This window comes from Tigriopus californicus, chromosome 12 (genome assembly GCF_007210705.1).
Source record: "Tigriopus californicus strain San Diego chromosome 12, Tcal_SD_v2.1, whole genome shotgun sequence".
In the NCBI taxonomy this organism is placed as follows: domain Eukaryota; kingdom Metazoa; phylum Arthropoda; class Copepoda; order Harpacticoida; family Harpacticidae; genus Tigriopus; species Tigriopus californicus.
The window spans coordinates 11,026,412-11,041,222 of NC_081451.1; the positions used below are offsets into that span (position 1 = coordinate 11,026,412).

A 14,811-nucleotide genomic window follows, 5' to 3' on the forward strand; every position below is an offset into this window, starting at 1 on the left:
ACGATGTTCTACGATAGCAAAAAAAATTGTTAATGAAGATTTGGAAGCACTGGAAGACCTAAAATCATGGTAGTTCTTGCCGCGATTGTGGCGCAGCCTGGCTAGCTTGCGCAGATGAAATTCGATCCTGTACTTTACACGTCTCTATAGCCATTTCAAGAACATGCTGATAGATCATTAGATGGCGTTTAATGCAGTTAATGAAGATAACCCTACAATCATTTGATGAACTAGACAAACAAAAAAATCAAATATACTCCCAAACTGAACTTGACCATAATTATACCTGTAAAAAAGACGAGAAGCTTTTTTCATGCCTTTTTCGACTTTTTAGGGTCCATTCGATTTTTTGGGGTTTATTCACCTCTTTCCGTTTGAACGTTCCTGCTTCCTTTAACGTTTCAAGAGCAAAAAAACGCAACAAATGGCAGACGTTGAGATCGTTTTCTAATGGTTGAAACCAGAATAAGCTAAGGAGGAAACGTCCCAAGCATCTCTAGTCCAAACAAATCTTCAAGATGCATGGCGTGGAACTGCAATGACGGGTCAAACAAAAGGCTGTGCCCAGGTACCTACCCATGTTTCACCTCCTTCTCTGATGTCTTTAAGCCTACTCTCCAAGCCCACTTGAACCTGATCTGGATGGAAAGCTTCACATAAGAATTAATACCTTAAAGTAGCTTGCTAACTATCGCTTCAGGTTCGCCAGATTGATGGAAAGACCCTTCCATGTGGGAAGTGTTAGGAAAGCAATTTTCAACCTAGCTACCTTTCATGACCTCTTGCAGTATATTACAGAATTTGCTTTGGCTACAGTAACTATGGTATGGCTGAACCATTTATTTAAAAAAATGGTGCCCCAAATTGGTGAAACCATAACAACACTTGTTGATAGCCAACATTTTGAAGAACAGAAGCCAACGTTAGTAAGTCATTTCAAGGGACAATACTGCGCGTGCCAGCGTTGAGGCCCCGAGTGGGTGATTTAAGTAAATATTTTTGGCCAAAATCGGCCAATTTGACTAAACTTTTTTTACTACCAGGGTGTTCATCGATTCGATGAGCCTAAATCCAGAATCTGGTGTCTCTAGATCAATTTTCAAACATGCAATGCATGCTTTTAATTGTAACGCTCTATCCTTTCCACCCTGCAAGTACTTCTTTTTTTTCGCATGTTTCATTGACTATTTTACCCACTATTTTATCCGCCATTTTGCCAAATTCAATCGACTTTTTTTATAGCTCAAATCATAACCAGGCTTCAGTCAACCCGAAATTAAGCGAAAACTAGAGCCCAAGGATCAAGATATCACTAAGAAAGCAAAGCCAGTATCAACTACTCTCTATTTTGCCATTGTGCGCCCTGTTTTGGGAGGCATCTAGCGTCAAAATTTCAAAGGTAAGATTGCCACCCAGAAACCACCATAAACTAGTGCTGAACTCGACAAGAAACTCCAGAGAGTAAGCTTTAACAATTAGATTGAGAAATGCCCTAAATGAGCAATCAGCGTCCTCTTAAGATCTAATGAGTCACACTTCAGTCCGACTATTGCTGGTTTCATGCCCGACATCAGCAGGAAAACTATTGCACTAAATGCAAACTTATTAGATACTCCTTTATGCAAATTGCACTTGAGCCCACTATGTTAATTGGTGTCTTATTATTGTAGAGCGTAAATTTCGAGGTTGAGGACAGGTTTGGATGGTTTAGCTGGTCTCAGACATGCAGTTTGGATCAAAAACAACGACCCCGAATCCGCAACTCTGACCATCCTAACCCTTATGGCTAAATGTGTGCGTTATTAGCTGTTATTTTCGTAGCTTCTCCGCTTCACTGCTTATCCACTGAACCCCTTCCAAGAACCAATTAAATTCTGCGTCGACCGAAATTCACAACTCAGATTGGTTGAGGCATAAGGCAAAGCGGTCAAGCGTTCAAGGGTGTCGCAACCTTCATGTCTGTGAAGTTATCTGAGAACAAGAGAAAGGAACCCTGAACTCCATATTTAACAGTCACCAAACCTCATTGTAGTGTAAGCCGAAAAATATATACCGATTCCGACAGTCGTTACGGAAGTTCCCTACCACAAACACGTGTAAGTCTACCTCCATTTCATTTCAACTAGAACAATCCACTCTTTATATCCATTAGGTCTAGTCATTCTTTAATATGTAGTGCAAATTACCACAGTAGAGGTACGGAAAGAAAGAGTCCAAACAAACGGAACCTACATATCACCACACTTGTTAAACAATGTGTGAACCTGAAAGCATTGTTTCAGAAAATATGCCTGACAAAGTACTCATATAATCATATTTGACTAGAAAAGTGTTTGTTAAAGAATGGAGAGCAACAATCTGCAGCTGCATTGAAGCCAGACGAGGTGTTAACAGTCTGGCTGAGGGCCTCGAATTGAGCCGAACACTTCTGTGACATTGACCTATGCACCTCCCCCCTCGAGCTCACGCCCAGATATTGGAATGCTCTAAGCGTTTTGAAATGTGACCGAGATGGGAAAAGTGATCAGAGACCCTTAGCTTGTGCACGAAGTTGCCTGGAACATGGGATGGATTCTGATGTGAAGATGTGGTCAATTGACAAACCCCCGGAGTATGTCGCCCGCGCGAACTCCTCAGGGGCGGAGCGCAGGCTGATTCAATTACTCACTTCGGGGATCTTTTCGGCGAGATTGGGAGAAAACTTTCAGCCGTCCGTAGTTGACGGATGTTGTAACCACGGGACCGGAAAAATCTCATCTATTCTCTTATGACTTGAAATTGGTTCAATGCACCATGAATAAAGGTAAGAGTTGAGTTTGCAGATAGTGACAAAGAAGTAGGTAAGAGGTAAGTGAGAAAAGTCTTGGTTATTGCAGTTAGCAGTCGGTATGGCAGCTCGATTGACATACTCTTCTTCGTCAACTCTCTTCTGGCCAGTTGGAATACATTTGCTGGGGCCAGGAGAGACGAGCAAGTACGGTGTAGCACCCAATAACACTCCGAGGATGGAGGTTCAGTAGCCAAGGACATAGGTGTTAGCATATGATTCCTGCAAACCGAGGAAGGACAACTTGTGTTCTGGACATCAACCTCTGGAAACGGTCAGGTTTTCCAACACTCGCTGGGACACAAACGCAAGCCCAATGAGTGAGGGGAGTGTTTCACATAGAAAGTTGTGTCTATGCATTGTAGGCATATTGGGGCATCGCTAGACGTAATCGCTTATGATGAATTTGGGTGTAGGTGGCATCAAGCGGGATTTGAGGCGGATTGGCGGAGTTGGGAAACCAAAGGATGTTAGGCCGTAAGAAAAATTGGGTGGACGTAGATCGGAAGAGTTGAAGGACTATTGGCGAGGCGGAAAGATTCTTCATAGGAAGTTCTATTGCATGTGTATCCGAGCTTGGCCTTGGCTTTGGTGATGATGGTGTTTGGAGATGATGGTGAATGAGAGTTGTTGGGTGAATGGTGAATCCGACGTAGTTGAATGTCTTGACAATTTCCATTGGGACGTTGTTATGTAGGAAGGATGTTGCGGCAGACGACCTTTATGGAAAACCATGGCCTTCGTCTTGATGGTGTTGAGTTGAAGGCCGTCTCTTGGAAATAACCGTGAGTGCATTGATGGCATTTTGCAATTCCATGGGTCTGGAATTAAGCCAAGAGAACCAGGTCGTCCTGCATATTTGAATATATTGAATAGGAAAAATGGTTGATTGTGGGGCCTTGGTGGACGTGAGGGCTTCAGGCAGGTCGGATACATAAAGATTGAAAAGATATTGGCGATAGTGGATCCCCCTGCGTAAGGCCAATGAGTAAGTAGCTGGGGGATAGGTCCTCACCAGAACGAATAGACATCGAGTCCCGCATAGATGTTGGAAAGGCAGGACACAGATTGAACGCGGACTCCCCAGACGTTGGAGTTTTGAGGAATAAACCGCGACTAGTCGGTCCACCCTGTCGAATGCTTTGGAGAAAATCCACAAAAGCATCCATACACTCTCCTCTTGTTGTTGCAATTAAGCCATATGGAGGTGAAGAAACAAGGGGATAGGTTCACCAGCTCCGGAATTGGAAAGGCCATCTGAGAACCCGCAAAGATGTTGTGAGAGCATGGTCACCAGATCTCACGCGGTATTCCTCGGAGTTGAGTAGTTTAGGAACAACCTTGTCCTGTCCACGCCTGTTGAATGCCTTCGAAGGAAGTCCACGAAAGGCAATCCGTACACTCTCCTCTTTGTTGTTGAATGCTATTGTGGACTGTTTCGATAGAGGAATGAGTTGCTGCCCAAATGATGTTGAACAGCCTCTCCGGAAGCCAAACTGGAACTACGGCAGGAAAGTCTTGTTCTCAGCCAAATCGGAGGCGGGCAGCAAGTAGGGGTGGAGAAGGATCTTCCAAGAAGGGGTTTCCAGGGTGATGGTCGGTATTTCCGGATTTGTGCTCATACCCTTCTTTATGAATGAGGATGACGGAATCGCTCCATCCAGGTTAATCTGCGTGGGAATAAGTAGTTGGAGGGATTGCTGAAGGAGCTTGGGAACAGGGTGAACTTTGGTCGGAGAAGTGATTATGCTGGAAGGGAGAGACCCGAAGTGTTGGGGGGGCTTGCCTTCATCTTCTTTGGAAGGCATTGTTCATTTTGGAGTCCGTGGAGGGTCTGCCAGTGAGAAGGGTGGGCAATTTTTAGAATAGCGTGTGACTTTTTGACACAAAGTGGAAAAAAGTGTCAAAAGTGGTCCAAGTGGACAAAAGTTGGACAAAAGTCCAAGTGGACAAAAGTGACAAAAGTGGACAAAGTGGCAAAGTGGATCCCAAAAGTGGACAAAGAAGTGGACAAAGTGGAAGAAGAGCTTAAGTGGGCAGAGTGTGTCAAAATTAAGTACAATTGTGGCAAAAGGGGATTGACAAGCAACACTTTTAAACCCTAAATCATGGTTATTTTTTACCAATCTAGATGTGAACAGCAAATAAAGATCAGTAAGCAAGTAAAATTAGAGTTATGTTCAACAACATACATGAAGTAAAATAACCTTTCACTAACGTTTTTAATTTCCCAAGATATACACTTAACGAAGATTCGTTCTCTGATACAATCGCTTTTATCTAAAGTCAAACAATATATTTGTAATATATTTTGAATTTTATAAGTTCAAGAGCCAACACTAATAAGATCAGGGGCAAATGTTGGTGGTGGGTAATTTTAACAAAAGATAAAAAGATATAATTTTAAAAAAGCTTGGAGCTGAATATCAAATATCCAATAATACTTCCAATATTTGTAATATACAGTAAGATATTTATAAGGAAAGTTGCAGTGAATTGAAACTTTTATAATACATTTAATAACTAAGGGTATATGGTTTCTTTTAAGAAACATTGGGAATCTAATATTCCTGAAATCAAAGCGCATCTTTAAAAGTTAAAAATATCCTAAACAATGTCTCAAAGTTACGTTACTGTATGGAAGAAAAACATAATTATAGGAAAATGATGTCATTATTAGATTTAGGCAATTCAGTAAGAAATTCAATTTTTATTATTAGTACTTTTTAAGATAGAAATACAAATGACTGATGATTATTAAGTAAACTTTGGCAAAAAGTTAATAATGTTGAATAATGAAGCACAGCATAACAGAAATAATTTTAGCTAAATCAGTTTTTTGAATCCTTTGCAAACAGTGCATTCTACTATAAGAGGGAGACTTGTTCCTGCTTGCTATTCTAATACTAAACGTAAGAAACAAAGAGTTAGAACCTGTCTTCAGAATACTTTTTGGGTATGTTAGAGGTATAAAGTGGCAAAGGTTTAAAAGACTTATCTTGCTCTTGGACCATCAATGAAAATTTTTGAAGTAGAGGATAGGTTTATACAGAATATCTTTAATTATTATGTGGTTTTAAAGGTTGTATTTTGGACACTTTTGGACAATTTTGTTTTCCACTTTTGTCCAGCTTTTTGTCACTCTTTGTCCACGCTTATTTTTGGACACTTTTTGGGACGCATTTTGGACAGGAGGTGGACAAAAGTGTCCAAAAAATGAAATGCACCCTGTGGCAGAGAGGAATGTTGTCCTCCTGGCAGACCTGGACCTCTCCTCACTCTGCTCTTCAGATGTTAAAGAGAAGATTGCTTGCAGTGCAGGAGAATTTGGCACGGGGATCGGAGGTAGTAGTCGGGGCGTTTTGCGCGCTTGTAAAAGCCCCCTTCCGTCTTGTAATACGGTAATCAATAGGTGAGTCCAAGAGGCAGCTTAAAAGGTTGCGCATCCTCTTGAAGACAAACAAGGCAAATTCAAATTATCCACGTTCCGAGGCCTTGGTGAGCAAATCTCTGCAATCATCCTAGAGACCTTGGGTGATATGCAAGTCCTCTGCGATTGAGTACTGTTTCAAGTCTCTGGTGTTCGGTTATTTTTGCGATCGTTTGTATTGCCCTTGCATTTGACGCCGAGGTGTCTAGATGGTAATTAGGAGTTGAAAAACGGAGTCTTTGGGCTCCATCTTCATCCTGATTTACTATGAAGAGGACTCTATGGAATGCTTGGGAAATACCTGGGCCACTGCAAGCTGGCTATTGAAGGCAGACGAGGTGTTAAAGTCTGCATGCAAGGGCCTCAAAGTTGAGCGACCGAACACTTCTGTGCATTGGCATCCACCCTCACCCTGCGAGTCACGCACCAGATGTTATGAGAATGCTCTAGGGCGTTTTGAAATTGTGACCGAGATGGAAAGTGATCAGAGACCCTTTAGCATTGTGCACGAAGTTGCCCTTGAATGGTTGTCGCAACCTTCATGTCTGTGAAGTTATCTGAGAACAAGAGAAAGGAACCCTGAACTCCATATTTAACAGTCACCAAACCTCATTGTAGTGTAAGCCGAAAAAATATATACCGGTTCCGACAGTCGTTACGGAAGTTCCCTACCACAAACACGTGTAAGTCTACCTCCATTTCATTTCAACTAGAAACAATCCACTCTTTATATCCATTAGGTCTAGTCATTCTTTAATATGTAGTGCAAATTACCACATGGTCCTTCGAGCCGGATTCTATCCACTGGCCTATGTTGATTGCATCTATTACATTGGATGATTTTGATTTAATCGGATTACGTTGTTTGCATATCTCTGTTACTTTAAGTTTGGGACTGGGGTGGCTAGCGTTAAAGCAACCCACCCGGGAAAGTCAAAACCATTCAGCGAGTGACTTAGGTTCGCAAATTGAGTTAATATTGGATAGTTCTAAAGGCTTAGAAGTCTGGTTGATGATTTTCATCAATGGATGGAATCGAATCTTTTGAGGTGACGATTATTTATTCATCTCTTTATATCCCCTTGAAAATATTTCCGCGTGTTACGAGTACGGTAACGCCCACCTATCCTCGTTTTATCCGAACTCGCATTAGAGGGGTGATACGAGTACGGTAACGCCCACTTATCCTCGTTTTATCCGAACTCGCATTAGAGGGGTGATACGAGTACGGTAACGCCCACCTATCCTCGTTTTATCCGAACTCGCATTAGAGGGGTGATACGAGTACGGTAACGCCCACCTATCCTCGTTTAATCCGAACTCGTATTAGAGGGGTGACATGAGAACGTGAAACCGTCAATCTTGATAATATAACTCAAACTCGATAGAGATTATCAAGACGCTGGACAGGATTTAGAGATTCTTTTGAAAAATCAGGAAGATTGATGAATATTTGTTACTAATCATCATTTTGGTTTTTCCGGTTTCAGTCACGGCTAGTCAACTGCCATGTCGGACCCCGCGAATTTAGCGGAAGCGGAAGGGTGTACCAGCCATTCAAGTCGTCAACAGAGATTCGCGGATCCACTGCCACCGGCGGCCAAAATGGGGCAAGCCGAGGCCGAAACCGAACCGCCGCCTTATGGCCGGCCGTTAACTGCGCTGGAAAGGGCCGTTCAGGCCGAACTCGAAATGCTGGGGCCAGCATGGGCCGAAGCTATATGGGGCAGCCATCCCTCGGCCAGTCAAGACCAGGCTAATGCACTCATCGCTGTCAAACTGAATGAGGCGGGCCAGCTCATCCCTCGGCGTTGGCAAGCCGAAAGACGTTTCGAAGACGATTGTCGTATCGTAGAACAAATGGTCGAGACGCTGTCTCAAGTGATTGAAGATCTCCAAGCGAAGGAGGCCAAAGACGAATCAGCCCGGATCGAATATCATCAAGCTCAGCGGCTCATCGCCGATTGGGAGTCACTCCGTCGGCCGGCGCTTGAGCGCAGCTACAGGATGGCTGCGGATGTATGGTTCCAGCCAGGGGAGGATCCTCTCACCCGTATTTTTTCGACGGTGACCAACCTATGTGGGAAGGCAATCGCCCGATTGGAGTTCGAGATATCGGCTAGACCCGCTCTTGGTCACGCTCTCAAGACTCCGGAATCGGTCGTGCCTCGCCCTACAGGGGATGGTAAGACCATCATCCAGTTTGATGCCGCCGCCTTAGTTCAAGCCTTCGACGGAGATATTAATGATCCGGAAGTCCTCCTCAATTTTTCCAATTGGAAGAGCTCCTGGGCTAGTCTAGTCAAGGAGATGGAGACACTGCGTGGCTTTGACCAAACGACGCTATTCCAGAAGCTCAAGACCTGCTTGGCCGGTCCAGCACTCACCTTGGTGTCTGGGTATTCATCGGAATCCACCAATTCTTATGAAGCCGCCATGAAAGACTTGGTTGACAAGTATCAAGACCCAATTACGCTCGCTGGGTCTTACATCAATTCCGGTTTGAAACCCAGAAAGACTGCGGCCGAACAAGCCGAGGCCATTCGTAATTCTTTCAAGGCCTTGCACAACATGAGGGACATTTTTGAACGTGAACAGGTGGACATGTATGATTTCGCCCTTATGAGAACCTTTATCACTGCCATGCCAGCTGAGTCACAAGCTTTGTGGACCACCAACAAGATTCAAAAGAAACAGGATCATCTGTTAAAATGCGATGAGGCAGCGAAAAAAGGAGAAGAACTACCTGGATGGAAGGCCGGGTTGGTGGAGAATTATGACCAGTTTGATGCATGGTTACGCCTCCAAAGCGTTCAGTTCCGCCAGCCGGTTGGGGGAGAATCCATGGACACAGCCCCACAGTCAACCGCCTCCAATTTCGCCATGACGGCTGATGAGAAAGTCGATAAGGTGGCCAATATAACCTGCTTTATTTGTCCGCCTGAGAAAGCTCATCATGCTCTTGCCAATTGCCGTAAAGGATTGGCCATGTCAGCCAGGGAATGGCGGATTACGTGCTATGGGAAGAACCGTTGTTTCCGGTGCACAAATCCGTTCAGCCAAGGACACCAATGCCAAGTCAAATGCCGGCTATGTATCGGAAAAGGTTATGACGTGTCCCATCACATCCTTGTCTGTCCTCGCAATGAGGCCCGTACGAGCCCACTGGTGGATTATACCGCACGACCAAAACCCAATGGGAGACCAACACGCAACAAAAGGGAGAACTCGTCCCGACCCGAAGCAAGCGTGCCGAAATGGGCAAAGGAAATGCAGGCCACCATGGAGTCCTTGGCCAAGCAAACCACCAAGGAAAGAAAGGACAAACCCTCCAAAAAGTTGAACAAAAAGAAATAGGGTGATTTAAATAAAACTCACGTACCTGAGACCGATTCATGTGACTTAAGTATTTCTGATTTCAAGATAGACGAGTTTTGTTCTAATCATCCCATTCCTCCTAGGATAAAAAACGAGGGGTCTAGGTCCGCCAAATATCAGGGTATTTCTGGAACTCTGATATGTTATCTCCAAAACCTAGGGACTCTCCAAATATTTAAAATTAGGGTTCTATGTGACTCTGGGTCGAATGCAAGTTTGATCAATACTTCCACGGCAAGTAGGGCCCAATTAAAAGGTCGACCAACGACCTTGAGGATGAATGTTGCGGGAAACGAGACCGTCACCTTAAAACAGGAAGAAGTTATGTTCGGATTGATTAGTCTCGACAAAACATTCGTGTCTCAACCCATCATTGCAACAACTGTGAGTTCTATTGGTAAACCATTTCGACCAATCCAAATCGATCCCGCAAGGTACGAACACCTGATGGATATCCCTTTCACAGAGGGGTACCCTATGACTCAGGTACGGCCTTTAGACGTTCTTCTCTCCGAGCCTTACTACTCTCAAATCATGATGGAGGAACAAAGAGTGGCTCCCGACCCGGCAGTCCCCTCGGCCAAGAGGACTAGGTTGGGATGGATGTTGCGGGGGGCTGTAAGTGGAACACCCTTGCAAATAAACGTGTTACTCTGTGACGAATTGGATTACATGAATTTCGATTTGAACATGATGTACAAGAATGTGACAGAACATTTCGATTTTGGGAAGTTTTGGTCGGGCGAGAACGTTGGAATATCCAGGTTAGAGCCAGACATCTCGCACAAAACGGACTCAGAATTGAAAGCAGAAGAACATCTAAAAAGGACGTCTGTTTATAGCACAATAGGGCAGTATTGGTCGGTGGAATTACCTTGGAAGGAACCGTCCGTAGAGGGACGCATCCTTAGTAATAATCATGCCCGCGCCATAGCGATGTGGCGAAAAGTCATGGACAGAGTACAACACGAGCATGTAAACTTGGTGACCAAAGCTTATGAGGAATTCCACGAATTGGGATTCTCGGAGTTAATCCCACCAGGTCGCGTGAATCACAATGACCACCCCACCTATGTAATGACTAGTCACCCAGTTATTCGACCCGACAAAACCACCACAAAATGTCGAATTGTACTGAACGCTTCGCTACCAGATCAGAATGATAGAGCTAAAACGCTAAACACGTTACTGAGACAAGGCCCAAACATGTTGCCACAAATAATGCAACTCATTCTCCATTCCAAGACGAAGCAATTCATTGCTTCGATTGACATCAAAAAAATGTTTTTGTCTATTAGGCTGAAAAAGGAGTCGGACATGGATATGTTAAGATACGTTTGGGCACCACCCGGACAATCTCAACCTCAGTTATATCGTTTTACTCGCTTACCTTTTGGGTGCGTGTGCAGCCCTTTTCTGGCCATGTCATGCTTGCAAAAAACGGCAACGAAATGGGCCACTAAATATCCGGAGGCTGCTCAAATTATCCTCAGCAAAACTTACATGGATGACATTTTGATCGTTGCAGAAACAAGCACCCATATGGTGCAACTGATCTCTCAGATTTTGACAATTCTGGAGAGTGGGGGATTTTACGGCCATAAAATTTCATCCAATGATCTGACAGTATTAGACTCGCTAGACACAGAGAGAATTGACCGATCCCGAACAGTCTGCGTTTTAGGCCTCAGCCTCAACTATGAAACAGATCACTTTCAATTTGATCTGGACGGCAAGTTTCACCAATTTGACTATAACAGTTCAAAAATAACTCGTCGGAACGTGGTGTCTCTCGCCAGCCAAGTATTTGACACCCAGGGATATGTCTCACCGTTTGTCATGCGATATAAACAAATTCTACCAATGTTGTGGAAAGACAAAGCTGGTTGGGATGATAACCTGTTGACAAAGACTATTAAAGGCCCAGATGGATCCCAAGTTCCAGACCCAACGGCAATACGGGCAGTAACGCTGTTCAAAGACTGGATAAAACAAATACCGTTGCTTAAGCAGTTCTCATTTCCAAGATGGGTGGGTGGTCCCATTTCATATGTAGCTATATTTAGCGATGCCAGTACATTGGGGATGGGAGTGGCTGCATACCTCATAGCAGATCTTGGTCAGGGCCAGCGAGACTCGCAATTAGTTTTTTCCAAAAGCTCACTCATGCCAAAAAATCTGAGAAAAGAGGCGGAATCCAAGGACGCCCTCACCATTGCAAGAGCCGAATTAATCGGCTTGGTCATGGCAGTGAATGTTGGGATGTATTTACAAGAGGCATACAAACCAAACATTGGGAGCAATCAGATAGTGTATTTCACCGATTCGTTACTTAACTTACAGAGAATACAAAGAGGAAAAGGATTCTGCAAGGTCTGGGAAGAGAGACGAGTTGTCAAGATACTGAATAACTCTCAGGGCGCGGAGATTCGGTTTTGTCCAGGAAAATCGAATCCTGCGGACCTACCAAGTCGAGGAAGTAGCCTGGAAGACCTAAAAAAGGTGGAGAAATTTTGGACAAAGGGACCTGATTTCTTGACCGAGGCAAAGCCCCATTGGCCAAAACAACCCGTAGTTGCAGGAAGAATGCAAGAAAAAGCTGAACCAGAAATACAGGTATACTTGGCACAACAAACGGAAAATGACCTTCAAAGCAAAGGTAAAGAAAACAGAGGAAGCGCATCTCAGACGATAAAACGGCGTCTTGATTTCTTGGATCAATTAGTCAAAAACGCCTCCACGTGGATGAAAATGGTCAAGGTTCTCGTCCGTATTAAAAGGTTAGCCGAAAAGGTACGAGCTAAACGATCCGCAACGGAGTCAAGGCAGCTCCAGGATGTCGCGTTTATCAATGTCGCGGAACTCAATTGGGCAGAACTGATACTCGTAACATATTCACAAGAAAAATCGTTAGGGAGAGAAAGAGAGCTTTTTCAAAAACTGCAGTCAGGGCAATGCATTAAATGGCCCAAAGGATCGGTGTTGAAAAATCTCCCGGTTTATTGGGATGAGAGTCAACAAGTAATCCGATTGGAAACTAGACTCCACCTAGCGTCATCATTGACGCACGATTTTAAATCACCAATGATTCTCCCCAAAGGCCACATCGCTGAAAAGAAAATCCTTCATGTGCATCAGTCCCGGTTGCACGTCAGCCAGCGACAGACATTCGACTTGCTCAGACGAAAGTATTGGGTTTTAGGCAGTTTTAATTACACCAAAAAAGTAGTCAGAACCTGTAGGGTCCCAAGGTGCCGATATTTAGAATATTCCTCACCCAAAATGTCACCATTGCCATCAATAAGGATAGATGATCCAAAACCATGGGTCAATGTCGGCATTGATTACATGGGGCCCTTACAATGCAAGCATGAATGTTACACGGAAATCAATGCCTTGGTCAAATTTGGGGACACGTATAAACTACTCAATGCTGAACAAAAACGGAAAAAGGTTCTAGAAATTCAGAGGAAATGTGTACACCCCAAATCTTACAAGATTTGGATTGTGTTATTTACGTGCCTACACACAAGAGCAATTCACGTTGAAACGGTGGACTCTTGTACCACTCTCGACCTTTTAAATGCCTTCCGTCGGTTCATTGGACATTGTGGCAGACCGTCGATAATTTATTCAGATAACGCTAAGTACTTTAAAGCAGTGGATAGCCACTTCAAACAATTACTGACGAGGGAAGATTTCAAGAAAGTAACCGAAGAAAAGTACAATGGAGACGCTACCATTGAATGGCGGTATAGTACACCAGAGGCTCCGTGGACAAATGGCGTAACCGAAAGAATGATTGGTATTTTCAAACGCCAACTACGGATCGCGGTGCAGAAAGAGCTTCTAACACTGAAAGCGCTCCAAACACTTCTGGTGGAATTGACATGCATCATCAACGATAGACCCCTTGGAATGACCAAGCAAGATGGCGCAGACGGGACGGCAATCACACCAAACCTTTTGGTTTACGGCCGTTCCATGAATGAATTCGTGACATCTAATGAACGAATACTGGGACAACTAGATTACGCAGATATGTGGATCTCCAGAAAAAGAGTAAGAAACCGGTTTTGGAGACAATGGTTAAACCAATACCTGCAGGAACTTAGCATTGACAAAAAATGGCCATTGACCCATACTCCAAATCTTCGTATCGGAGATGTGGTCATCTTAAAAGCAGAAACGTTCGAGAAAAACTCATGGAAACTGGCAAGAATTGAGAAAGTCAGAAAAAACCTAAACGGAGAAGTTGTTGTTGTGACAGTTCGCAAACCCAATGGACAAGTCTTTGACAGGACCGTCCGGCAAGTTGCTTGTTTGGAACATCAGGATCACAACACCGAAGAAGTTGAATCTAAAGCCACGCAACGGAATGGACATGCTGGAAGCCGAGATCAGATGCAGACGGACCCAACCTCGGAGGGCCCGCTGGGGGAGGTGCTCCAACCTCCTGATCGGAGCCGACCCTGCCAAGAAGGAGTGATGGACAAAGAGGAGATGGACCCAGGGAATGCAGCCATCGTGATTGCTGAACCTGTTTCTCAAATTGAAGTTGACAAGGGATCCGGACGAGATGCAACCGATCAGTCAAACAGAAATTTGAGAAAAAAGAGACGCCGCAAAGGTTATTATCAAGATTTAGCAAAAGGACGACGTCCAGACAGCATCTAAACAGTGTGCGCACACAAACACAAACACGAACACAAACGATAAGACCCAAGAAGTCTTCATAAATACAGTCCACTTGATTCGGTTTTTATTTTTTTCCGAAGTCACGATAGAACTATGCAAGGGAGTCTTAAAGCCTTACAACCCTTGAGACCATCGCTCCAGGAGCCTTACAACCTCTATGACGATAACCCGGGCAATGTTCCTTTATATAAGGAAGATTACCTTTTGCACTTTGGTTCCAAAGAGGATGATGCCTCAGGTAAAATGGTTGCCTACCAATCCGTCAAAGAGCAATCACCCAGAGAATATCTAGTTCGACCATACCTCAAATCCAAAATTGATACCAAAAAAAAAATGGATCCTCCAGACTTAAGATTGCATGGAAAGAAACCGTGGTTCACGTTTTCTTGGGGGGAGTGTCGCAACCTTCATGTCTGTGAAGTTATCTGAGAACAAGAGAAAGGAACCCTGAACTCCATATTTAACAGTCACCAAACCT

General features: G+C 44.1%; 1 protein-coding gene across 1 annotated transcript; it reads left to right on the forward strand.

Moving 5' to 3' along the window:
- The first annotated feature begins 6,859 nt into the window (after positions 1-6,859).
- Positions 6,860-9,658, forward strand: LOC131891978 (uncharacterized). The gene is made up of 2 exons (XM_059241688.1): positions 6,860-6,940; positions 7,748-9,658. The coding sequence occupies exon 2, from the start codon at positions 7,767-7,769 to the stop codon at positions 9,612-9,614; it is 1,848 nt and encodes a 615-aa protein (XP_059097671.1). The 5' UTR covers positions 6,860-6,940; positions 7,748-7,766; the 3' UTR covers positions 9,615-9,658.
- The last annotated feature ends 5,153 nt before the right edge of the window (positions 9,659-14,811 follow it).

Excerpts from the sequence above, each read along its gene's own strand:
- LOC131891978 (XM_059241688.1), top strand. The coding sequence starts at position 7,767 with ATGTCGGACCCCGCGAATTTAGCGGAAGCGGAAGGGTGTACCAGCCAT.